The sequence below is a fragment of the Bombina bombina genome, chromosome 10, assembly GCF_027579735.1.
Source record: "Bombina bombina isolate aBomBom1 chromosome 10, aBomBom1.pri, whole genome shotgun sequence".
Lineage (NCBI taxonomy): Eukaryota > Metazoa > Chordata > Amphibia > Anura > Bombinatoridae > Bombina > Bombina bombina.
Window position 1 is genome coordinate 75,912,510 of NC_069508.1, and position 26,684 is coordinate 75,939,193.

Genomic DNA, 26,684 nt, shown 5'->3' on the forward strand with positions numbered 1-26,684 from the left:
AACTACCAGTGCAGGCTCCGGTTGCGGCCTTGCGTCCGCCGCGTCCATTTCCGGCCGGTCAGGTGACACGCGTGACGTCACTTCCGGCGCCGCGGTAGTCACACGGCCGGAACCTGGATCAGAGCGGCACATCCAGCGAGCGCGCAAGAGGCCTAGCCGGGTACTCTCCACAGGTGAGGGGGGAGTATCCGGGCGGGCCTGCTCCGCTGCGCGACACTCTGCAATAGCTAGCAATGCAAACAGAGCAAGTCCCTTACAGAGAGGCCGCGGCGCGCAGAGAGGGAGGCTCAGGGGTTCCAGTGTTAGCAAGCAGGCTTATGGGAGAGCTAGAAGCGCATTGCTGGAGCGCCAGTGGTATCACAGGGGGGGTGCCGGCAGCAACTATGTACCCCAAACAAGGGTGAATGCGCCCACTGATGGGGCACAGGGCGAGTCGCTAGGCACAATAACTGCAGGGGTCCAAGGGGGCAAAGGGCTTGTTGCGGCAGGTGCTCAGAACGTTCATTCAGTCAGGGAGCGTGTGGTCAGAGAATCCCCCTATGTGGCAGGGCCAGCGAATGAATGGAGTGGTGATATGAATGACGAGAGGGCTAAAGGGGTCCCAGACAGGGCCGGGGGCAGTACTTCTACCCCGATTGGGGGCGGCAGTCAAGGGGGACACACGGCTGGCCTGGATACTCCCCTCTCGTTTGTTTCTCCCCCACAGGACATGGTGCCTACACCGCAGAGGACAGAGGGCCCGGGTACAACGGGAGTAGGACTATCTGTACAGCCAGCAGGCGGATCAGTGGCAGCTGCACCAGGAACATCTACCCCGTCAACATCGGCAGTTGGTGAGAGAAATGTATTTAATTTGTCACGCATTACTGACACCGACTATAGCACTGATTCAGACTCAGATGGTGGGAGGAAATTAGGGCTTAACAGTAAGGGGCAGCGTCGCATGTTCAAAATGTTAAGGCTATTGGTGGCTGAGCGTAATCAGGCTAGAGGTTTAGGTAACATGGAGCAGGCTGCGCAGTTAGCGGGGCAAAGCACGGCGACAATATCCAAGGGCAGTGGCCAGGGAAGCGAGAGCGTTGCGCAGCTGCAGGACATGTCAGTCAGTACCAGGAGGGTGGCATTGCAGGGAGACTCTTATCCCTGCAAGATCCACTGCCTCCATGCACATCTCAAGCCCAAGACGGTACAAAAAATCCGCGATCATAAATACGTCAATATGTTCGAGCTGTCCCTCGAGGCACAGCGAGATAAAGAGCGTAGTGAGGATGGGACTGGGCCAAAGAAGATCCAGCGCCCAGATACATTTGAGGAGTGGAGGAAGTGCTTTAGGGTATTCTCCTCCTGCTACATCGAACAGAGGCCGGAGGCCGCGGTCGATGTAATTAAGTACGCGGAAATCATTGAATGTATCTATAATAGATATGGGGAAGGCATGTGGCGTGCTTATGATAGCGAATTTAGGCGGAAGATGGTCGATAACCCGGTCTTGAACTTTGGGGTAAAAGACTTGGACCTGTGGTCCCTGCTCATACCGGAAAAGGGGGGGGCAGGAGCTCCCTTGCTGCGGTCAGGGCCCCAGAGGCCAACGGGCCCCATCAAGCGGAGAGGCAGGGAGTGCTGGAAATACAATGAGAAGCAGTGTGACAAAGGAGCTTCCTGTTCCTTTCGGCACGCTTGCATGTACTGCAGCGGTCAACACCCAGGTGTTGAATGCCCGAAGCGGAGGGACGGAGGAGCTTTCCGTGGGGCAAAATCGGGGGGGGCTGGACAAAAGGGCTCCAACACCCCTGAAGCTGGACGCCATTAGACCTTGGCTGGCGGCCTACCCAGACAGGGTGTCGGCTGCCAACCTACTAGCGGGGATTGGCGAAGGTTTCAAGATACCAACATTGGGGTTGGTAATGGGGTCCTCGTCGCACAAGAATCTGAAGTCGGCTTACGAAATGCCGGGTGAAGTTAGGGCGAAACTGAGCAAAGAAATTGCTCTGGGAAGATTTGCTGGTCCATTTGACCAAGCTCCCATCCCTGACCTAGTTATTTCCCCTTTAGGGGTGGTTCCCAAAAAGGAACCAGGGAAGTTCCGCCTGATTCAGCATTTGTCCTACCCGAAAGGGGGTTCTGTCAATGACGCAATAGACCCAATGATAAGCTCGGTGTCTTACCAATCGTTTGACCAGGCGTTGGAATTAGTGTTGGCGGCGGGTCCGGGCGCGCTGCTAGCCAAAATGGACATCGAATCTGCCTTTCGGTTACTCCCCATACACCCAGCGTCTTTCAGACTGATGGGGTGTAAATTCGAGGGGAATTATTTTGTAGACAAATGTTTGCCCATGGGTTGCTCGCTATCGTGTGCTTATTTTGAAGAGTTTAGCTCATTCTTGCACTGGGCCATCATCACGGAGGCCGGCGGGGGAATAGTCGCTCATTATCTGGACGACTTCCTGCTGGTTGGCACCGCGGACACTCGCGAATGCGATCGACTGATCGCAGTAATGCGTAGGCTAATGTCGAAATTTGGAGTGCCACTGGCTGAGGAAAAAACACAGGGCCCCTGTACAAGACTCACGTACTTGGGGATCGAAATTGACACTGCTGCAAGGCTATGTCGTCTCCCAGCCGATAAGGTGGAAGCAATGCTCGCGGCGGTGCGCAAAGCCAGGGCAGCGAAGAGCATGCCCCTGAGGGAGCTTCAGTCCGTGCTAGGCTTACTCAATTTTGCGTGCAAAATTATACCCATGGGTCGCGTGTTTAACAGGAGGATGGAGGCTTTACTTTCCAATCCGCACGGCACACGTAAAGTGTCGGTTTCGGAAGACATGCGGGAAGATCTGAAGGTATGGGAACTCTTCCTGCAAGGCTTCAATGGAACACTGCTGTGGCGCGCTCCTAGGGTTTCCAGTCAGACAGTGCACCTGCTGACGGATGCAGCTGGAGCAGCAGGTTATGGCGCCTATTTGGATGGGCAATGGAGCGCTGAGCCATGGCCCTTGGCATGGGTCCGAGCAGGACTGACAAGGAACTTGACACTTCTGGAGCTCTTTCCCATAGTTGTGGCTATGGAGCTCTGGGGGTCGGCGTTAAAGGATCGCTACATAGTGTTTTGGACGGACAACGCTAGCGTTGTTTTCGCCATAAATAGGTTGTCCGCGTCGTCACCGGTAGTTGTTAGGTACTTGCGACAGCTAGTGCTGAGGTGCTTGCAATACAATATTCAGTTTTCCGCGAGGCACGTTCCCGGGGTCAACAACACCCTGGCGGACGCACTCTCGAGGTTTCAATGGGAACAGTTTCGCAGACTGGCCCCTAACGCAGCAGCAGTTGGCTTACCTTGTCCCCACTCTATCTGGCAGTTGGCGGGGCAGGGAGGTCCATAAGGCACCTAGTGAGGGCATCCCTGGCGCAGAACACGTGGAGAGCTTATTCACAGCACTGGGGCGAGTGGGTAAGTTACTGTTACGCACAAGGCGCAGCGCCGGAAAGGGTCTCGAGGGATCTGTTCTTGGAGTGGCTGGCAGAGAAACATGGGCAAGGGACTTCGAAGGGCGCTATATCCAATAGAATAGCTGCAATCTCCTTCTTTTGCAATATGCTAGAGTGGCCCAATATCACGAAAGGTTTCCTGGTGAAGCAAGTGATTAAGGGCTGGGGAAGGCTCGAGGGTAGAGCGAAAGATGCGCGCGAACCTGTCACATTTTGTAGGCTAGCCAGGCTGGTGGACGCAATCGAGGGCATTTGCGTCGAACCCGGCGAAAGAGAACTGTTTCAGTGCGTATTCTCCTTGGCGTTCTTTGCGGCCCTCAGGCCGGGCGAGCTGGTCGCAACCTCAAAGGATGCTATTAACACGGGTATGCAGTTGGCTCATGTCAAACTGGCGGGCGATAATTTGTTATTGTTTATCCCGCACTCGAAGACTGACCAGGAGGGGAAAGGGGTGTGGATCACTCTGACTCCCTCGGCATCAGGCGTCTGCCCGGTTGTGAGTACAAGGGCCTACATGGCGCAGCGACCACGGGCCCCCGCCCAGTTCTTAGTGCATTCCGACGGTTCGAATCTCTCCCGGTACCAGTTCGCAGCGGTGCTCAGAAAGGTAGCGCTTGCAGCAGGTTTGGGGAAGTGTAGAATCACCCCCCATTCCTTCCGAATAGGGGCTGCCACCAGCGCGGCCGCGCTAGGTTGGAAAGGAGATCGCATACAGAAGTTGGGCCGATGGAGGTCCCAATGTTACAAGTCTTACGTGCGCCCTCCGGCTGAAGCCTAGGGGGTATTCGGTGTAGGAGGAAGGAAACTGGCGTTTTACATTTGTTTGGTTGTGTTGTTTAGTTTTAGTCTAAGGTGATTGACTATGTAATCCGTTTTTCAGGTGTGGCTACAGGTCCTTCTCGTATCTGGATAATAGGGCACTCCTACGTGCACTGGGCGGCACTGAAGGCCCATTCTCTTCCTGAGGGGCAGCAGTTGGGGATTCCGACGTCTCAGGCATCAATACGGTGGTTGGGCCGTAGAGGCTTACAGTGGGATGGTTTGCCTGCCCTCCTCCAGAATGCCAGACATCGATGGGGACAGCCCCACATCATCCTCCTTCACATGGGGGGAAACGATATAGGGAGTGCACCTGCTCTAGATCTCATCAATGCGATGAGGTCGGATGTCAAGTGGATCTGTACCACGTTTCCGGGGGTTAGGCTGGCCTGGTCCAACATAATCCCCCGGCTGCGTTGGAGATATTTCCCCACACCGAGGATAGCATATAGGGTTAGGAAAAAAGTTAACAGGGAGCTGGGTAGAGCAGTAATAGAGGTAGGGGGTTTTGTGGTCCGCCATGAACTGATCTCAGCGGACAAAAAAGGGCTGTATCGCCCGGACGGGGTGCACCTGTCCGACGAAGGGCTGGCGATCTTCCTGGTGGACCTCAAAACGGCTCTGGTTAGTAATATTTAGCGGGTGGCGGCAAGAGCCCGGTTTATGTGGGAGTGCCTGTCTCTTGTGGCGGGAGGTCGTAGCCATCAACAATTGAGGGCGGAGTCTGTAGAGGTGACAGTCGGGCTAATGGGCGGGGGTGATGTCCTCAGGTCGTGACCTGGGGGGCCCCGCCCCGCGGGTCTGCTGGCTGAAGATCCTTTAGGACGTCCGCGCCTACTAGACGGAATGGGGTGGGGCCACATTTGTGCCCACCCTTGGCATTTGCTATTCCACGACATCTGGCTGCGACCTCTTGTCATATGGAGCTAATAGTTTACTAGGCCTCGAATGCCGCCACAAGTTAAATATTTGAATGACTTCCGTTGAAGTCAAGTTAATAAATGTGACCATCGTTATGGTCTTTAAATCCCAGCTATCTGTGTCGTGTCTTTATTTATAAGTTAAGTAGTTATGTTAAGTTGTTTTGAAGGGGTTGGAACTACCAGATACAGCATCAGCCCTTAGGGGAATGAAAGGTAGCAGAGTCTCCTGTAATGGAGTTAAGGGATGAGCTGACAGGCTAGTGGAAAATCCCAGTGTAGTGTAGCAGCAACAATGTTGCAAAGTGAGGGGAGGTCTTAGGCTCACCTAATATAAACGAAGTTCTGGAACAATCTGGCCTCTTCCACCTGGGATTTTGCAAGGAGAAAGTTTCCCTCCCTCCCAACCCTATTGTTGAATGGTTAATTAAGTAATTGCTATTGCAACAGTTTTTAGGCGTCATTCAGGCAGATGGCTTCCCGGACGGGTTGCTGGTTCTTTAGATGCGAAAGGCAGGGATGGGGTTAGTTGACCTAGTCTTGGTAAGACCTTAGCCGTAATTTATTCGCTTCCTGGGCGAGCCTTGCTGCAGGGCTTGGCCATACCAGTGCCTTAGAGGCTGAAGCGCATCATAACATCCACGTATCTCCTAATGGCGGGAGGTCGTAGCCATCAACAATTGAGGGCGGAGTCTGTAGAGGTGACAGTCGGGCTAATGGGCGGGGGTGATGTCCTCAGGTCGTGACCTGGGGGGCCCCGCCCCGCGGGTCTGCTGGCTGAAGATCCTTTAGGACGTCCGCGCCTACTAGACGGAATGGGGTGGGGCCACATTTGTGCCCACCCTTGGCATTTGCTATTCCACGACATCTGGCTGCGACCTCTTGTCATATGGAGCTAATAGTTTACTAGGCCTCGAATGCCGCCACAAGTTAAATATTTGAATGACTTCCGTTGAAGTCAAGTTAATAAATGTGACCATCGTTATGGTCTTTAAATCCCAGCTATCTGTGTCGTGTCTTTATTTATAAGTTAAGTAGTTATGTTAAGTTGTTTTGAAGGGGTTGGAACTACCAGATACAGCATCAGCCCTTAATGAAATGCTGTATGTAGTCGGTTCACTGAAATAACTGACAGATAACTTTTCTCACAAGTATGCAAAGCTGTACCATAAAGGTTCATATCCGAACTTACAATTAAGGCTTAGGCAGCTTTCTCAAAAATGAATAACTTCACTTATAGTTCCTTCTCAAGTACATGAATCTTTCTTCCCTTGGTATTTATATTTTATATATTTCTGTGTGTCTTTTCCATGTGTGCCCTTTAGTGGATCCCCAATGTTTGACTTGGGTCCATTAGAGGGAGATGCACATGCATTTGTACATATTAAGACCTCAATTTTATATATATATATATATATATATATATATATATATATATATACAGATGGCCCTCGTTTTACAACGGTTCAATTTACACCGTTTCAGAATAACAACCTTTTTTTCCAGTCATGTGACTGCTATTGAAAAGCATTAAGAAGCAGAGCATTTATTAAAATAGCCAGTAGGTGGAGCTGTCTGCTTGTGTTGTAGCAAATCCAAGCAAGCTGAAAGTAATCAGTTTAAACAGACCTGAGCTATCGAGCAGATTTCAAAGGAACAAGATCTTCCTGTCTATAAATCAGTCCAGATTGGAATGCATATAAAGAACTGTGTGCAGAAAAATGCAAGTGAAGTCTGTGTTGTGTGATTATTTTATTAAGTATATAATGCTGTTTAGCACATTTTTTGTTCATTTTACTTAGTTTAATGATATATTCTGTGTTGTGTGATTACTTTATTAGGTTTATAATGCTGTTTAGCATTTAAAGTCTTCATTTCAAAGCTTTAAAAATAATGTATTAGGTGTTACTTATGACAATTTTGAGAGGGGCCTGGAACCTATCTCCCTCACTTTCCATTTACTTACATTATAAACTGGGTTTAAATTTACAATGGTTTCAATTTACAACCATTCCTTCTGGAACCTAACCCCCAGCGTAAACTGTATATATATATATATATATATATATATATATATATATATATATATATATATATATATATATATATATATATATATATATATACATATATGTTGGTTGTAGACAAGGTGTTTCTAACAGCGCTTTCACAAAAGGAATTCCTCATGTGTATATATATATATATATATATATATATATACATATATGTTGGTTGTAGACAAGGTGTTTCTAACAGCGCTTTCACAAAAGGAATTCCTCATGTGCATGTGGAGATATGAATACAAAGAATATATATATCCAAATAAGTTAAACTGTGTTTAGACAGTAACGATAGTGCACTTGATTTGCTCACCTGTAGGATCACAGGGGCCAGTGATCAATGATGTAATACAGCTAGGATTTTCCTATCCAGGGTTTATCTTTCTTCCCAGGTGGAATAGAGCGAACAGATAGTCTAATTTAAGACTGAAATGGTATTGTGGGACATCCCTTCTGGTACCACTCCGTATAATTGGACAGAGGGTAGATAGAAGTGGTGTTCCGTTTTAATATGAGCTGATCTGTATTTAAAAGAGCAAATTTTATTTCATGGTTTATTAAAATATTGATAAAAAAATGCCAATAAATAAATATATAAATAAATATGTTAAAAAAGCTAAAAGATAAGCTAAAAAATGCTATTAAAAATTCATACTTAAACAATGCGAATAAAATATGTGCGGTGAAATGATAATATATATTAACAATTCCTTATAATATGATCACCTATTAAAGTCATAAAAATAAGAATAAAACTTCCTTGAAAAAAATGTCCAAAAGACAGAGCTAGAATCTGCTGTACTAACCTCTAGCAAGTGGAGCCCTGCAGTGTGATCGGATATCTGGATATGATGTCACGAGCGTGCGTCACGTGCCTTACGTGTTTCGTAAACGTATCAGCTCACTTCTTCAGAGGCTTGTAATCTGGTGCCATCCTGATGGCCCTTAAATAGCCTGACAATTTTCAATCAGGGTAGTTAATTGTTATGAACCTGTTTAACTAATGCAAGGCTTATTTGCCAATTTAGGCAGTTTGTTAAAAAACAGATTCAAGGTTACATTCCAAAATATGCCTAAGATTGATATAAATAGTGTTCATAATACTTATATTATTTTAAAAAAGACTTTCAGCTAGATTACGAGTTTTGTGTTATGAGTGAAAAAGCATCGTTATGGCCCATAATGATGCTTTTTCCCTAACGTCGCTATTACAAGTCTTGTCAGAATAGGTGTACCACACACCTTTTTCGCCGTCACGCAACGTCAGTACCGCACTTTAAGAAAAGTTATTTTTTAATGGGACTCCCATAGCGCCGGTATTACGAGTTTTAAGGTGAGGCCAAAAACTGAGAGGTACAGTCTAAAATGACAAGATGAACGCCATCTAAAGTCAGTAGTTTTATGCTACAAAGCTGTACCATAAAACTCATGACGATACTGTCACAGAGTACACTAACACCCATAAACTACCTATAAACCACTAAACCGAGGCCCTCCCGCATTGCAAATACTAAACTAAAATTATTTACCCCTAATCTGCCGCTCTGGACATTGCCGGCACTTAAAAAAATTATTAACCCCTATTCCGCCGCTTCCCAACATCGTTGCCACTATAATAAAATGATTAACCCCTAATCTGCCACCCTCCCACATCGCAAAAACTATTTAAATATTAACCCCTTATATGCCGTCCGCCCACAGGGTCGCTATAATAAACCTATTAACCCCTAAACCTAACCCTAACCCTATCCCTACCGTAACCCTAACCCTAACACCTCCTAACTTAAATATAATTAAAATAAATCTAAATAAAACTTACTATTAATACCTAAATAATTCCTATTTAAAACTAAACACTCACCTGTAAAATAAAAACTAAGCTAGCTACAATATAACTAATAGTTAAATTGTAGCTATTTTAGTTTTTTTTTTTTTTTTTTTTTTTTAAAGCTGTATTGATGCAAAAATCAAGATACAGTCAGGAGATAAAAATTTGGTTACACTCCAAAACAATAACAATCATGACTACATACAATTTAACCAAGCTATCTTCTGCATCTTAGAAATATTGATTCCGTCCGGCTGATCTCATCCTAGGGCGGAAACTGATAAGTCCATATTTCTTTGTGAAACTGATTATATGTCCAGTATAGGAAAGTCTGAGTTTAAAAGAGTAAAGGTAACAAGAGGGGGGTAGGAAAAAGGAGGTGGAAGGGGAAGGAAAAAAAAAAAAAAATTTCTGTTGAGTATAAGAGGGCTAAATTGTTTAATGCCACAGGGCCAGCATCATCTCGTGCGTCTCCAATTTATGTGTTTTCAGGTAATGGAATCTTTCCAAGAGAAGGGTTTTGTCTATTTGTGCTCGCCATTCCTCAATGGTTGGAATGACCTTCGATTTCCATTGTCTGGGTATTAGTAGCCGGGCCCCTGTTATCATTATTAGCATAAGTGCTAAATGGGCCTCGCTTTGTGTTTTAGGCAGGTTCAGAAATAAAAGTATTTCTGGGGAAACTGGAACCACAACACAGAGGATAGTAGCCATTTCCTCTACCACTTTCGGCCAGAAGGCCCCTAGGGTTGGACAGTGCCACCATATGTGGAGCAGAGAGCCTTCCTCACCGCACCCCCTCCAACAGGTGGGGCTGAGAGTAGGGAAAAGCTTGTGTAACCTCACAGGAGTAAGGTACCATCTACCTAGAAGCTTAAAGTGGGATTCTTGGACATGCACTGACACCGAGGATCTTTTGATGAGACTTAAGGCCTTCATCCAATCCTTGTAATCATAGACTGAATCAAGTTCTCTGTGCCATTGGTTGGTGTATGTGGGAAGTGTGTTTGTCTCGGGAACGAGCAAAATTTTGTAGATCAGTGAAGTCAGATGTCTAGGTTCTTGTGCTGAAGTGCATAGAGCCTCAAAGGGTGTTAAATTTCTTCCCATGTCCTGCCTGTTTTTATGGGTTTTAATATAGTGGGTTAGTTGGTTGTAGTGTAGCCACTGACTGAATATAACTGTGTGAATTTCTCTCAATCTGTCATGAGGCAAGATGTTCCCGTTTTCTGTTATTCCCCTTATAGATCCCTCCCTGAGGTTATAAGGTGTGGACCTGCGGAAACTTAGGCTATGGTAGGGGAGGTCGGGGTTTTCAATACTCGGTGTGAGGGGGGAAATCTTCGTAGATATGTGTGTTGTGGTAGCTAGGATACTGTCCCACACTCGAAAAGTTTCTGTTAGCAAGTGGTATTTCCAGACAGTCTTGGGTCTCTTAATGGGGGGTACCCATGCTAATGTGCCTACATTATTTAGTTTGAGGATTTTTCTGTCTAATTGTATCCATGCCTTCTGTTCTGTGTTGTGTGACCAGGCGGCAATCCTCTGTAGTATGACGGCGTTTCTATATGCTCGCAAATCAGGGAGCCCTAACCCGCCTCTTTCTCTTGTTAAATACATAGTGCGCCTAGGAAGCCGGGGTTTGACTTTCGCCCATACATATTGTTCAATTAGCCTTTGGAGATGGTTTATATATCCAGCCGGGAGAGCGACTGGGACTGTTTGAAAAATATATAATATCCTTGGTAGGACATTCATTTTTATAACTCCCACCCTGCCCAACCACGAGAGGGGCTTATTTGTCCAAGAGGATAGATCTGTCATAATGCTATGTTTAAGGATCTCATAGTTATGTTTAAATAAATCCAAAGGATCGGGGGTGAGGTGTATCCCTAAATATTTAAATTTTTCTTTGGCTATTTTGATGTTGTATTTTTTTTGGAAAGATTGTATAAGTTTGGGGCAGGAGTTAATGTTTAATAGTTCTGATTTGCTTAAGTTGAGGAGAAAATTAGATACGTCTCCGTATGTCTTTAGCTCAGTTAGTAATTCGGGGAGGGACGTTTCAGCGTTTGTGATGGTGTATAGTACATCATCTGCATATAATGCTTGTTTATATTCAGTGTTTTCAATTTGTAAACCTGTAATATTACAGTTCTGCCTGATTTTTTGGGCTAGAGCTTCTATCGACAGAGCGAACAGAAGCGGGGATAAGGGACAGCCCTGCCTGGTGCCATTATGTATGGGGAAAAATTCAGATAAGGTTCCATTCACTCTAATCCTAGCATTGGGGTTTGAATACAGGGCGAAGACTATATTTAAGAAGGTGTTTCCGAAACCCATCCTCTCCATGACCCGACGCAGAAAAAGCCAATCGACCCTGTCGAAGGCCTTCTCCGCGTCGGTTGAGAACAACACTAATGGGGTTTTTGTAATTCTGGCATGGGAAATTAGCTGTATAACTTTGACGGTGTTGTCTTTGGCCTCTCTACCTGGGACAAAGCCCACCTGGTCATTAGATACCAGCTCTGGGAGATATTTGTTGAGGCGACTCGCTAATATTTTAGCCAGGAGCTTCATGTCCGTGTTAATGAGAGATATAGGCCTAAAGTTTTCGGGAATTTCTGGTGTTTTACCTGGCTTTGGGATGACAGTTATATGGGCTTCTAAGAGGATCTTGGATAGTTGTGGGTTTTCTCTGAGGCTGTTAAACAGTTGAAGGAGGGGGCAGGTGACCTCATCAATGAATTTTTTGTAATAAGGCAATGTGAAGCCGTCAGGGCCTGGGCTTTTTCCCGACGGTGAATTTTTGATGGCTTGGGTTAGTTCCTCCTTGGTGATCGGAGAGTCTAAATGCTCCGAGGCTTCTTTAGTTAAAATTGGTAGGCCAATGTCTCTAAGGTACTTGTCAATTTTTTGGACCCTGCGGAGCCGAGGGAACTCTCCATCTGGGGGTTCCAGGTTCTCCCGAATGTTATATAGGGAATAATAATACTTATGGAACGCTGAGGCAATCTGCGAGCTACTGTAAACACGCTGGCCTTCTTTAACTTTGATCGATTGGATGTACGACTGCAATTGTCTTTTTTTAATAGATCTAGCCAATATCCTGCCGGGTTTATTTCCCCCCTCATAATAAAACTGTCTCTGGGAGAGTGCTTTTTTTTGACGCATCTCCTCTAGGTATCTGTTCAGATCTGATTTTTTTTTTTTTTTTATATTATTTTTATTATAGTTTGGAGTAAAACTTTAACAAGAAAACAAAACAATAGAACCAGAGAGTGGTTCAGAATTCTTACAGGTAAATAGGGTTTTGTTACAGTAAATGTTGCACATATTATTAAATAGAGTCTTTTCTTCTTTGTCCCGTGGTTCAAAGTCTTTTCACAGTTTTGCAAATGTTATGGTAGGCTCGAGGTAGTTGAGTTGAGGAGAATGGTATATGAGCCTCTCCATGTTCCGTTAAGGGGGGACATCAGAAAATTATTTTTTCTTATTTCTAGTGCAGTTCTGTTATGAATTTCATGAATCCAAATTAACTTGTTCAATGTTACAATTGGAGAGAGAAATAGAAAAGGTGGAAAGGAAGAGGAGAGAGGAAATAGGAAAAGAGGAAAAAGAGGAAAGAAGCATAGACCAAATTGTTAGGAGTGTGAGTATATATCTCTGAGATGGGTTTATGTGTCTAGATCACTAAATTTGAAGGATTCCCACAAGAACATCATGTCCTGGTGTAGTGTAATTTGACCTAGTTTGAGGTAATATAGTCTCTCTAGGAGTAGGTTTCTATTAACTAATTCTATCCATACCGACATTGTGGGCACTACAGATGATTTCCATTTTCTTGGTATTAGCTGGTTGGCTGCATTTAGCATGATATGGAATAGATGTTGCCGTATTTTGCATGTAATTGAAGGTGGGTGCCTTAACATTATTATTTCTGGACCAGGTGTTATTTGAGTGTGCAGTGTTTTATTAATACTCGAAAATATAATGGACCAATATGGTTTAATATGTTCACATTCCCACCAGATGTGGGAAAGGTGGCCTTCTTTGTGACAACCTCTCCAGCATGAACCTGGGGATTGTTTGTGTATGTACTTGATTCTGGCTGGCGTTAAATACCACCTCATCAATAATTTGATGTTGGTTTCTTTTGCATGGGCTGAGTGAGCGGAGTGTAACAGAGATGAGAACCTGAGCGACCAAGTTTTAGCAGGGGTATTTAGGCGTAACTCATTATCCCATCTTTTAGTGTATGAGGGGAGTTCGGGAAAGGTATGTGTTAAGATGAGTTTATACAATTTGGAGATGGCTCCTTTTATCTCCTCTGTAGTGATACACATTTGCTCGAATATTGTGGGAGGCCTAGTGAGGTCTTTTTTAAATTTATGTGTCATTATGAAGTGTCTTGTTTGGTGTACATGGAGCCAAGATGATAAGAAAGGGTGCTCTAATAGGTCAAGTTGGGTTTTATCTTTAATAAACTTAGTCTCGTGAGTGATAAGGTACATGGGTAGGAGTTTTTGTGGGTCTGTAAGGAGTTTGCAATCTGAGGTTTTCCCGGGGCTGAATTCTGGGTTATTTAAGAGCGTGGTGAGGGGTGAGAATCTGGAAGAGATTTTATTTGACGTATTACAGAGAATTTCCCAGTCTGACCAGGTCTCATTAGAGATTGAGGACGAAGAGATGGAATGTCTGTTAAGGTAAACAGGGTTCCAACATGCTGTGCTGAGGTCATGATTAGGAGCTAGATCGATTTCAATTTGCACCCAGCTTTTGTGGTTGGAAGTGTTAAATTTACACCAGTCTTGTACTCTCTGTAGCGATATGGCACGTTTGTAGGATAGGAGATGTGGGACCCCAAGGCCTCCTTCTGATGGAGGTTTAAAAAGTGTGTCTCTATTAATTCGCGGGGGTCTACGGTTCCAAATGTATCCGTTTATGATCTTTTGCATAGTGTCTAGGTCTTTTTGTATGCCTGGGATGGGGACTGTTTGGAGAATGTATAATACTTTTGGGAGCAGGATCATTTTTGTTGCTTGCATTCTGCCTATCCACGATATATTTTTTGGGAGCCAATGTGATGTTAAGGTTAGGAGCTCTGTGATTAGATTACCATAATTGTATTTGCGCAAGTCTTGTTTATCTGGAGTAATGTGAATGCCAAGGTACTTGAGGTATTTGGTTTGTTGTTTTAGGGGACAGGTGGATTTCAGGTTGTTAAGGGTGGGGGTTGTTAGGTTTATAGGGAGGTATTCTGATTTAGTCATGTTTACTAGAAAATTTGAAACTGTGCCAAATTGTGTTAGTTCAGTGATGGCTTGTTGTAGAGATACTTTAGGGTTTGTAAGTGTTAAGAGGATGTCGTCTGCGAACATGGCTAGTTTATGTGTCTGGTTAGCAATAGATATGCCTTGAATTTGGTTGTTTAACCGTATTTTGATAGCTAGGGGCTCTAGGGATAAAACAAAAAGAAGTGGTGAGAGGGGACAGCCTTGTCTAGAACCGTTTCGGATTTCAAAGGGGTCCGAAAGGGTACCATTGATTTTAACCTGTGCTGTAGGGTTTGAGTACAAGGCAAGGATTTTATAAATGAAGGGTTCTGGGAAGTGGAAGTGTTGTAGGGTCGTGCGTAAGTAAGTCCAGTCTAGTCGGTCGAAGGCTTTTTCAGCGTCAGTGGAAACGAAAACAGTCGGGGTTTTTGTCTGTGTAACATAATCCAATAAATTTAATACTTTGACCGTGTTGTCTTTTGCTTCTCTCTGTGGGATAAACCCTACTTGGTCTTGATGAACTATGGAGGGGAGAATTTGATTAAGTCGGGTTGCTAGAATTTTCGCATACATTTTGAGGTCAATGTTCAGTAAGGAGATTGGACGAAAATGTGCCGATGAGTTCGGGGGTTTGCCAGGTTTTGTTAAAACTGAAATGTTGGCTTGCAACATTTTGTCAGGAAAAGGGAATTTTTCTGGGATTGAGTTGAATAGGGATGTTAAATGTGGCGCTAGCAGAGGAGCGAAGGTTTTATAATATAAACCTGTGTAGCCATCAGGGCCTGGAGCTTTATTTTGTTTTAATTGCTTTATCGCTTCTGTAACCTCTGACAATTGAATTGGGCGATCTAATTGGTTGCATTGATCTAGGCTCAGTTTGGGGATAGGAAGATTTTCTAGGTATTGATTACAGAGGGATGCGTGGCTGTGAGGGTCTCTAGATGGGAAAAGATTATAGAGTTTGTGGTAAAATTTCTTGAACTCTTTAGCTATTGATTTTGTGTCTTCTAGGTGTGTGCCATCTGGGTTCTTTATAGCGTGGATATAGGTTTTTTGTTGTTGCTTTTTTAATGCTCTAGCTAAGAGTTTGCCTGACTTATTACCCTCCCTGTAAAAATTTTGCTGAAGGTGTAGAAGCTGTTTTTGTGATTTTATCTGTAGTAAAAGGTTCATTTGTTCTCTTTTGGATTGTAGTTGTTCTAGAGAGGATCTATCAGAGGGGTTAGATTTGTGTTTGTAATCTAAGTCTGATATGTCTTTAGCCAAGAGATTTATTTCCTCACGTCTTTTCTTTTTTATTTGGGCAGCAGTTTTGATAAACTCCCCTCTTATAGTACTCTTGTGGGCTTCCCAGAGGGTGACCACATTTACATCTGGTGTCTCGTTTATAGAGAAGTATGAGCTTATCTGTTCTGAAAATAACTCTGTTTGCTTTGGGTCTAGCAGTAATGTGTCGTCCAACTTCCACTGAAAAGTTCTTATGGGGGCCGTTGGCCATTTTATGGTGCATGATACTAGGGAGTGGTCTGACCAAGTTGTATGATGTATGGAGGAGTGTGTGGTGTGTGATAGGATTAGGTGATCAACCATAATGTAGTCCAGTCTGGAATAATTACATCTTGGATGGGAAAAAAAGGTAAAATCTATTTTTTGAGGGTTGAAATATCTCCAGGCATCATGTAAGCCGAGGAGTTTAAATTTTTGCCAGATACTAGGGAGGTTCGGGATTTTAGCTCTAGAAGAGGGGTTTGAGCAGTCGACTGTGGGGTCTAGGGGGAGATTCAAGTCTCCTGCCATGATTAAGGAGCCTTTTGCTTCTTTAATGAGAAGGTCTGCAACTGAGGATACAAATTTATCTTGGTGTGAGTTAGGGGTGTAGACGTTTATTAGAGTTACTGGTTTACCATATAGGAGACCTTTTAAACAAATGTACCTGCCTTCTTTGTCCCCTATGGTTTGGGTTTTAACAAAGGGGAGAGATTTGTGGATTAAGATGCTTACTCCATTAATTTTTTTGTGAGGGTTAGTGCTGTGGAAGTGTAGGGGTTAATGTGAGGAGAAATATTTGGGGATATTTTTCCCCTTGAAGTGGGTCTCTTGGAGCATTAGTATGTGTCCTCCTTTTTTTTTGGAGGTCTAGTATAGCTAGCCTTCTCTTGTTAGGGCAATTGAGACCTTTAGCGTTCTGTGTGAAGATAGTTAAATTTTGTGGAGAGTGGTTAATCAACATGTTGTAAATGTGTCAGAGAGGGTAGTATGTGTGAACATAGATTATATACTGGTGAACATATAAGTGGTGTCATATGCTTCAATAGAGAGCAGGACAGAAAAGAAAAGAAAGGAAGGGAGAAGAATAGGTAAAGAGGAAGAACAGTAAAACACAATAATTTCAATACATATTCAAACAACATAATTCTATTCTAGGGAGATAAACTCCCGGCTAGGTGAAAAAAAAAATTAAAGTCAACATTAGTTAACTGTTAACAATTTAACCTTTAAGACACTATTTTAATATCTCTGAGGTTCTGTATGCCTCGTGAGTTCTGGAGTATAGATAATACTTGCAGTTAGGGGTCTCCATAGGGGACTATTCGAGAGTTCAGGATATGTCCTTGTGTGCAGCAAAGACTTTTCATCCCTTTTCTTCTAATGATGGAGATGTGGATTGTACAGATTTGCGGGGTTTCTTCTGAGACGCCTGTCTCCACTCACTCCTTTGTGGTAGAGGGTTCAGCTTGCTTGGACATGTGTGTTTCTCTTGAGGCTCAGCATTTTCCTCTAGCTGAGGGATAGGGATGTCCAGATCCCTGCATATGTCTGGTATATCTTTAGTAGATGTGCAAGTGATGCGTCTTCCTTTCCAAAGGATTAACAGATGAAAGGGGAACCCCCATCTGTAGGGGATGTTTAGTTTTCTCAACAGCGACGTGAGTGGTTTAAGTTCTCGTCTTTTTGAAAGAGTTCTCTGTGACAAATCGGCGAACATTTGAATGTCCATGTTGTCATATTTTATGGGCTGTTGTTCTCTGGCTAACTTCATTAGCTCCTCTTTCTCTTGGAAATTAGTGATGCGGGCTATGATGTCTCTTGGTGCTTGTCCTGCTAGTGGTTTAGGTCGCAGGGCTCTGTGAGCTCTGTCTATGCATATTTTTGAGGGTGTTTCTTCTTTTTTTAACGTGCTGAAGAAGTCTTGGAGATATTGTTCAATATCTGGTGGTAAAATGGTTTCAGGGATTCCCCGTAGTCTAATATTATGACGTCTGCTGCGATTTTCGATATCATCTATCTTATCCTCCAGCTCATTGATAGTTGTATCTTGTTTCTGAACGGTGCTTTGCAGGTCTGTGATAGCGTCTGCATGTAGATCCTGGGTGTTTTCGAGTGATTCTACTCTGTGACCAATGTCAGAGATGTCCTTTTTGAGGTCTGAGATTTCCTCCTTGATGCATTGCTTGACCTGTGAAATAAGAGAAGAAAAGTCCTTTTTTGAAGGGATTGTTTTGAAGAGAGCTGTGGGGATGGTAATGCTTTCTGAAGCGAGGTCGCTTTCAGATTCTGAAGAACTGTGTTCAGACCTAAGGTCTGGCATTGCATCTTCTGTAGGCGCTATGTTTTTTGTTTCAAGCGTCTTGAAAAAATTGTTTACTGTATGAGTGGGTGTTTTCAGGGGTTTAGCATTCTTGCTTGGTTTATTAATTTTTTTTGGAGACATCTTTGGATGGATTTTGCCCCTCTGCCTTCACTAAATCCTTAAAAGATAAATAAAGATCTTGGTGCTGAATACAAAGTTCTTTGAGTTTATACTGTCGTTGCAGGTTCTTTATAAGAAGTATAATCTGTTAATCTGGCCCATAAAGAGTGAACACACTGCAGCTGTTAGTAGTTAAGGTGTGATCAAGTTTTCCATGTGCAGAAGCTTGTACAAATGTCCATATAATGTGTGACACTTTTTGGTTGTCTGTGCTTGGAGGGCTGTGTTTGTTTCTATGAGACTTTTCCACATGCAGCAACGTATGTTTTAATTGTAGCAGGGTATGTAAGCCTTCATTTTGTCAAATGCACTTGAGGGGATGTTTATAACACCTTTAATCTAGCTGTCAAAGTTTTTAGTGCACCGCTTGCTATAATAAGTCTTTAACACTGTGAGGGTGATGAAGCACAACTTTACTTTTATAGCAGGGTGAATATTATAAGATCCGTTTTTCTTACCCCTTTATTGCAGTGATCTATTTGCTGTAGCTTGCTCCCGATGAAAGGCAATTTAAGTGCGCATCAAAACTTTAGTACAGGCTGCGGCCCGTCGCTGCATTATCTTCAGTACGTTCCTGTGTGGCATTTGAGGTGCCGGAGTTCTGGTAAGTCTATGTGCTTACCGGATGATTTGTCTCTGGGAATCCCTTAATGTAGGTGTCTCCGGACCCTGATCTTCCCTTACCATGCCGCCATCAGAGTTTGAAGCGAGGTGTATATGTGCGCTCAGTGCGCTCTCTCCCAAAAGGCAGATCTCTTGTAGCGAGGCACACAGGTCAAGCAGAACCTATGTCTGGAGTTAGTCGCTCATTTATCTGGCGGTTTATGGCCTTAAAGTGCGGGATGGCTAATGCCTAAGGCGTTTTCACCTAGCTGGGGCCTAAGAGCTCAGTCAGACAGCCGCCATCTCTCAGGCTGGCTAGCTCCGCCCCCTCCTGTTCAGATCTGATTTTGTTGCCGTTAGATTACTTTTCACTTCCACATTTAAGGGGTCTGCTTTGTGCAAGGCTTCTAATGATTTTAATGTGGGGAGTAACTCAGCATATTTTACTCAATAGCGTTTGTTTAGTATTGCTTTGTGTCTAATGAGGTTTCCTCTTATGACGCTTTTGTGGGCTTCCCACAGCATCATAACTGAAGTGGTTGGGGATGTATTTAATTCAAAATATTCTTTAAGTGCCTTGCGGATATCTTCGAGTATTAAGGGGTCATCTAATAAAGTGGCATCGAGTTTCCACGTATAATTTGTTACTGGTATGTCTGGCCAATGGACCAAGCAAGTAACTGGTGCGTGATCTGACCAGGTGATGTGGCCGATATCACATTTTTGTGTAATTGATAAACCGTTAGCGTCTGTGTATACATAGTCTATCCTCGAATAGCTATTATGGGGTATTGAGTAGAAGGAGTAATCCCTCGAGCTAGGGTGCAAGATTCCCCAGGTGTCGTGCAGTGCAATCTCCCTAAGAGTAGAGTTTACCTGTTGTATTGTGGAGGATGGCGTACAAGTCACACCCTTTGAGGAGTCCACTGCTGGGTTGGCTACTAGATTGAAGTCGCCTGCTAGAAAAGTGATTCCCTTGGAGTGCTCCAAGAGAAGGTATGTGACCCTTTTAACAAAACTACCTTGAGAAGAGCTAGGGGAATACACTGATGCTAAGGTGATAAAGTGTCCATACAAAGTGCCTATGACTACTATAAATCTTCCTTCTGGGTCTTTCTCTACCTGAGTTAGGTGAAAAGGGATTGACATGTGGAAAATAATACCCACCCCCCCTTTTTTGCTCGCTCCCGAGGCAAATATGGCCATTGGGTATAATGGATGGTGCCATTTCAGTTCTTTACCCTTCTGGAAATGAGTCTCTTGTACAAGAATAATCTGGCTATGTAGTTTTGCTAATTCCCTAAAGGCAATAGAGCACTTACCAGGGTTATTAAGACCCTTCGCGTTTATTGTGGTGATATTAAGGTGTGGTCTTGAAACTTACTAACCCTAGGCTGCATTTTTATCGTCTGTGAAAAAAAAAAAAAGGGGAGCGGGAGATTGAAAGAAAGGGGGGGACGGTTTAGGAAATTGAAGGGAAAAGAGAAGAGGGTTTTTAATAAAAGAGAGTAAAGAAGAAGTAAGAGGTATAGCAAATTATTCTGCAAATGTTATGTTTAAAACATTCATGTACCAGAAAATTTTAACAATGCAAACTTTCAAACAGTGAGAAAAAAGAAAAAAGAAAACTTTCAGTACAGTAAAGAACTCTGTATATTACAATAAACGGGGAAAAGCCCCCTAACTGACGTAAATTATAAAGAAAAACCTAGGCACTCCAATTACTTAATTGAAGTGCTGTGACTTTTGGCATATAAAAATGTGATACATCTTGTGAGTCAGACTATCTAAGGAGTTAGAGCTTCTCAGAAGCCTGTTTGCGATGTCTATGATGCTAGGGTAGAATGTGGGGGTAAAACCAGCAAGGATGATGCTCAATTATGTGTGAGAACTACTGTCTTGTGTGACATTGTGCTCTTAGTAAGGCCTGTTTACATTATTCTCTGCCCCTTTATGTTAAATGTACTAGGTATGTTTTTATTTAGGCCTGGCTTTAATGCCAGCCTCTCCCCTGTGTTATCAAACTCGTCATCTTAAAGGAAAAGTGCTACACTATAAAATAAGAGGAGGTTGTTCTGGTACCTGAAAGATATTTTCATTATGCTTAGTCCTAATATTAGGCTGGCCCTATTATGTTGCCCCTAGTAGGTCAAATATGAGTGCAACCCGTGTGTGCTTAAACCTTTCCAGACTAGATAAATTACAACAATTAAGGTAACATATAACTGCAAGTATCAAGTTCAAGGTTTCAAGTCTCTGACTAGTGCTACTGAATAAGTGTCTTCTCAGTGGCCCAGAGGCCAGACCTGGGAAAGAAGCACTCAAGTCCCATTGTAACAATTTTTACATACAGTACGTTACCAATGGTTCCATGCGATCAGCAGCTAACTGAAGGAGGACTGTGATGAGGATGCTCCGTTTTCAGCGCTTGTGCTCTGTGATGTTGGCAACTGGAGAGACAGATTCTCAAAAAATTCCTTTTCGTCTGTTCCAGGTCTAAAGATAACGGTTTTATTATTATTGTTCGCTATGATGGAGACAGGGAATCCCCAGTGATATTGGATCTTGTGCGACCTGAGGGCAGATGTTATATAGCTTAGTTCTCTCCTCTTCTGAAGGGTAACTGGAGATAAGTCAGTGAAGATCTGGATCTCCTCGCCTGCATGGGTTATAGGGTGTTTGCGCCTTGCCTCTTGGATTATTCCATCCTTGTCCTTAAAGCTGAGGAACTTTACAATAATGTCCCTTGGTGGGGCTTTACTGGGAGGCTTGGGCCTGAGAGCTCTATGTGCCCTTTCGAGCGGAATGTCCAGGGCAGAGGGGTTATCTTTAATGATTCTAAAGAGGGCCTTTAGGTACCCCTCAATCCCCTGCTGAGGGACCGTTTCTGAGACTCCAAGAATTCGCAGGTTGTTCCTGCGGCCTCTGTTATCGAGGTCTTCAATCTTATCATTTAGGTATTGAAGGTTTTCTGTGTGGTGTTGCAGCACAGTAGAATTCCTCTTTATGGAAGCTGATGCATTGTTAAAATTTGTCTCAACTTTCAGAATTCTCGTGTCTAATGCAGCTATGTCTCTTCTAAGGTCTCCAAATAATGTTTTCATTTCGTGCATGATGCCCTTAATGTCTTCTTTGGAGGACAAGTGAACAATGTCTTCCTTTGTAAGATATTGTGTAGGAGAATCATCTGATGCTGTAGAAGGGGTCTGTGCAGCTGCCATGTCTGCCCTGTCTGCTGTTTTGCTTGTGTCTGCTGGCTTTAGGTACTGAGTTAGGGGCTTTATGTTTATTGCTCTGTCAGCCCTGCTTTGTCTCTTGTTAGGCATCCCCTGTCGGTGATTTATGTTGCCTCAATTATGCCTCTGTGATCTATTGCACTGCTCCCTGTTAGTGCTTATTTGTGAATGTGTGAAGATATTTGATTAAAGGCAGCCTCAAGAAACTAATTTATAAATTCCAGCCTCTGGGACACCGCTAAAATTGTTGCTATGGCCCCCCTTTTTTTATTTTTTTTGTTTTACTCTGGTACTACTGACAATTTGTGCTGCGAGCCTCTTGCTTTTATTTATAACAGTCACAGCCCCTTACTTCTCACCCTTAGGCTGTTTGAGTATTTCACTCGAGCGGTTCCACTGCCTGCTTGTCCTCCCTGGCTCCTAAAGAACACACAGCCGTGGCAATCTAAAGGCCGCTCCTCGAGATGGCGTTAGAAGTTGTCATGAGCAAGACGCTTAATGCAGGCAGGGGTTTCCTCCGACAGCCGCGCCTGGAGAGTATGCCGCCTTATCGCGGTCAGGCGTGTGAGGCGGGTCAGGTACCGGGTTGTCTCTTAGTCACGGTCGGGGGTCACCGCCTTCTAGGAGAGGTCACTTGCGGCCGGGGTGCCAATTTAGGTGCGGTGTTCCGTTGTTCAGCTAGGCCTGTAGCACGCTCAGGACTGTCACTGCTTCCCCTTATACACTATGTACACAAATCCGCTCCAGTAGTTGAATGGTTGCGGTCAGGGATGATACTGTAGTCTGCTCACAGGTAGGTAGAATTGGGTTTATGCCATTTAAAGCTAACTTGTCAGTTAAGAGAGCAGGAGCCCTTCTAATGTGTGGCCATTTTCCAGCATGGCCAGACTCCGCCCCCTCTTTAGGTTTTATTTTTATTTCACAGGTAAGTTTGTATTTATTTTAACTAGGTAGACTAGTTAGTAAATAGTTATTAACTATTTACTAGCTACCTAGTTAAAATAAATACAAAGTTACCTGTAAATTAAACCTAACCTGCCTTACACTAAAACCTAACATTACAATAAAATAAAATAAATTAAATTAATCAAATACAATTATCTAAATTTCAAAAAAATAATAAACACTAAAGGAAATTATCAAATATAAAAACTAATTACTCCTAATCTAATAATATCAAAATAAAAAAGCCCCCAAAAATAAAAAAAACCTAGCCCACACTAAACTACCAATGACCCTCAAAAGGGCCTTTTTCGGAGCATTGCCCTAAATAAATCAGCTCTTTTACTTGTAAAAAAAAATACACACAAACCCCCCAAATAAAAACCTAGCTAAATAAACCTAAGCTAACCATTGACATTTAGCTCTTTAACATTGCCCAAACCCTAATCTAAAAATAAAACCCACCCAATAAACCCTTGAAAAAAACCCCAACGATCCACTTACAGTTTTCGAAGACTGGACATCCATCCTCATCCAGGCGGCAGAAGACTTCATCCAAGCCGACAGAACTCCTCATCGAAGCCGGCAGAAGAATTCATCCAAGCGGGCAGAAGTCTTCATCCAGACGGCATCTTCTATCTTCATCCATCCGGCGCGGAGCGGGTCCATATTTAAGACCACCAGCGTGGAGCATCCTCTTTTTCCGATGGTCAAAATGGAATGAAGTTTCCCTTTAAGGTACGTCATCCAAGATGGCGTCCCTTATATTCCGATTGGCTGATAGAATTCTATCAGTCAATAGGAATTAAAGGTGAAAAAATCCTTTTGGCTTTTGCAATCAGCCAATAGGATTGAGCTTTCATCCTATTGGCTGATGCAACCAGCCAATAAGATTGAGCTTGCATTCTATTGGCTATTCCAATCAGGGAAGCTTGTATCGTGTAATGTTGGCGACTAATGTTACAAGACTAATTTGATAATTTGATAATAGACTGAAGACTCTGGGGCATATTTATAAAGGTCTGTCGGACCTGATCCGACACTGCGGATCAGGTCCGCCAGACCTCGCTGAATTCGGAGCTTGATACATTTGCCCCTATATAAACTAGCCATGTGCATTTGTTTAGCTACAAATACATATTTGTAATGAAAATAGGGATATTCGTTTAATTTCCGTTTAATTTTCAAGAAACAAATATCCAAACGCATGCACAAACAAATAATTAAAAAAAAAGAATATATACTAACGGAATTTGTTAGTATACATTTGTTTCCTTTAAATTAGTTTAAAAGGTAAAATACTTACCTATAACACGGTGGGGAGCTGTGCTAGTCCCGACCCTTCTTCAGCCCAGGGTTGCGTTAATAGTAGGTTTAGACCGGTGGATCCAGAGCCTACACTAAAGGAGACGTATAAAACTACAGGTGACATATTTTCACTTGTAGTAAAGCAACATTTACATTCAGTTTAATGAAACGAAATGTAAATTATACTGAATATTCAGTATTTGTTTTGTTTTTTAATGAATGGGAAATAGATACAAAAAGAGAAGTTCACGCTCAGGAATGAACATCAGCTTAATAACTTGTTAGCTCGTTCCATGGTGATTTACCACCTGATATTAGGTGCAACACTGTAGTACTAAAATGATGCAATAAAATCTCTCTGTGACACTAATATCACATAGATAAACCTCACCACAGCATCATGACTCAAAAATGTGTTGCCATGGAGTTACCTTTATAATTAATGGTTCATCAAACCAGGGCCAGCTCAAGTCATGTTACTGCCTGGTATTAAGAATAAAATGATACACCTCTCTGCACACTGAAGTCTTAACCTTACTAGGGTCAATTGTATCAGAGATTAAAGTGAATGTAAATTTTGATGCTTAACTGCCCGGTTTTTAAACATTTGATTAAAAACAGGGGCACTTTAATTCATCAAAATTTACATTTCACTCCTGTTGTGAAAAAAACCCCAAAAACTTACCTTTTAATCTTCACAGCAGCTCCAGCTTCCTCCGGTCGTTGCAAGCCATTTCCGATGTCAGAAATGATGGATAGGTCATCCTCTAACCACGGCTTCCCCCCGGGGGGAATCAGTGTCTGATTCAACACCGTGATTGGAGGAAGCCGGATTCCTCATTTTAGACCCAGGAAGAGGCTTTGCAATGGGTGGAGGAAGCTGGAGCTGAAGTGAAGATTAAAAGGTAAGTTTTTTTCTCAACAGGAGTGAAATGTAAATTTTGATGAATTAAAGTACCCCTGATTTTAATCGAATTTTTAAAAACCCGGCACTTTAGCATCAAAATTTACATTCACTTTAAAGGGACATGAAACCCATATTTTTTTCTTTCATTATTCAGATTACATACAATTTAAAAACCTTACCAATTTCCTTCTATTATATCATTTGCTTTGTTTTCTTGGTATTTTTTGCTGAAAACCTTAGGTAGGCTCAGGTGCTGTGAGCTATCTGATGATTGGTGGATGCACATATAGGCCTTTTTTTATTGGCTTACTGATGTGTTCGGCTAGTTACCACTAGTGAGATGCTCCTCCTTCAACAAAGGGAAAATGAAGCAAAATTGATAACTGAAGTAAATTTGAAAGTGGTTTAAAAATGTAAGTTCTGTCTGACTCATGAAAGAGAAAAAATGGGTTTTATGTCCCTTTAAGGTTCAGCAGATTAAATATTTACATGAGAACATGCAGATTGACATCACATAAGATTCATTTTTCTTGAGTGTGATCTCCCTTTGTGCTGCCCCTGTCAAGAGCTGCCTGGGTCACATGGTCTCCCCCTAGTCCAATTATAGAGCCGACCCTACATCTAATTTGTAAGGATTCTCCTCTCAGAAAAAAAAAATCCACAGTGATGAATACCAGAATAATGAAAATACCATCAAAAAATAAATTAAAACAACTTGAAAAAAGTAAGACAAAAAAATATGCAAATTCATCAGCATCCAATAGCAAAACACAATAGAGAAACAAAATAATTCTCAGTGCATGTTTGGCATTAGTGTAGGTAAGCAATCTCCACCACACCCCCAAATAGCCCTAGAAAGCCCATGGCTATTATCTCCTTTATATCTCTGAGGTATCCAGGACAGCTTACTTTCTATTCTGCAAAAAAAACTTCCCATAACAAAACAGAAATGTTTATATTTTACAGGTATATTCACTGCATATCAAACATGTATCTGATATTGTTGCAGTTGTGTTTACTTTTGCACTTTGCAATTGGACCTCTTTTCATGTGTAGTATTTCATGTTTTGGGAACTTACACATCTGTGAACATTAATGGAAGGAACATCTACTAATAAATATATATAGGAGAAGCAATGCTTAAGGAATTTCGAACATGATATCACCTTCACAGCTAGGCCCCTTAGCACCTTTCATCAGAATCTATGAATCTAGGCAAAATTCTTATCCTACGCTTCATAAAGGAATAAAACGCCAATTGCAATCTGTATTTCAATAATTTGTTTGTGCAAGGTATTAACGCCAAATGATCTGATGTATTTTTTGAGCATTCCCCAAGACAGACAGGATTACTTTAGGGACAATCCTTGAGTGATTTGATGATCATCAAACTACTTTAGAAGTCATTTGCACATCATCAGACATCATAAGGCTTGTAAAGTCATCAGCTAAGGTAAGAAATTCTGGGTGATGACTTCACAAGCATGAACAGCCAGTGAATGAGTCTAGAGTCATCTCATTTAAATATTTTGGCCTGTGGGCATACTTCAG

General features: G+C 42.9%; 1 protein-coding gene across 1 annotated transcript; it reads left to right on the top strand.

Moving 5' to 3' along the window:
* Positions 1–606: 606 nt before the first annotated feature.
* On the top strand, positions 607–6,037 carry LOC128640803 (uncharacterized). The gene is made up of 2 exons (XM_053693222.1): positions 607–833; positions 4,364–6,037. The coding sequence occupies exons 1-2, from the start codon at positions 710–712 to the stop codon at positions 4,939–4,941; spliced, it is 702 nt and encodes a 233-aa protein (XP_053549197.1). The 5' UTR covers positions 607–709; the 3' UTR covers positions 4,942–6,037.
* Positions 6,038–26,684: the final 20,647 nt, after the last annotated feature.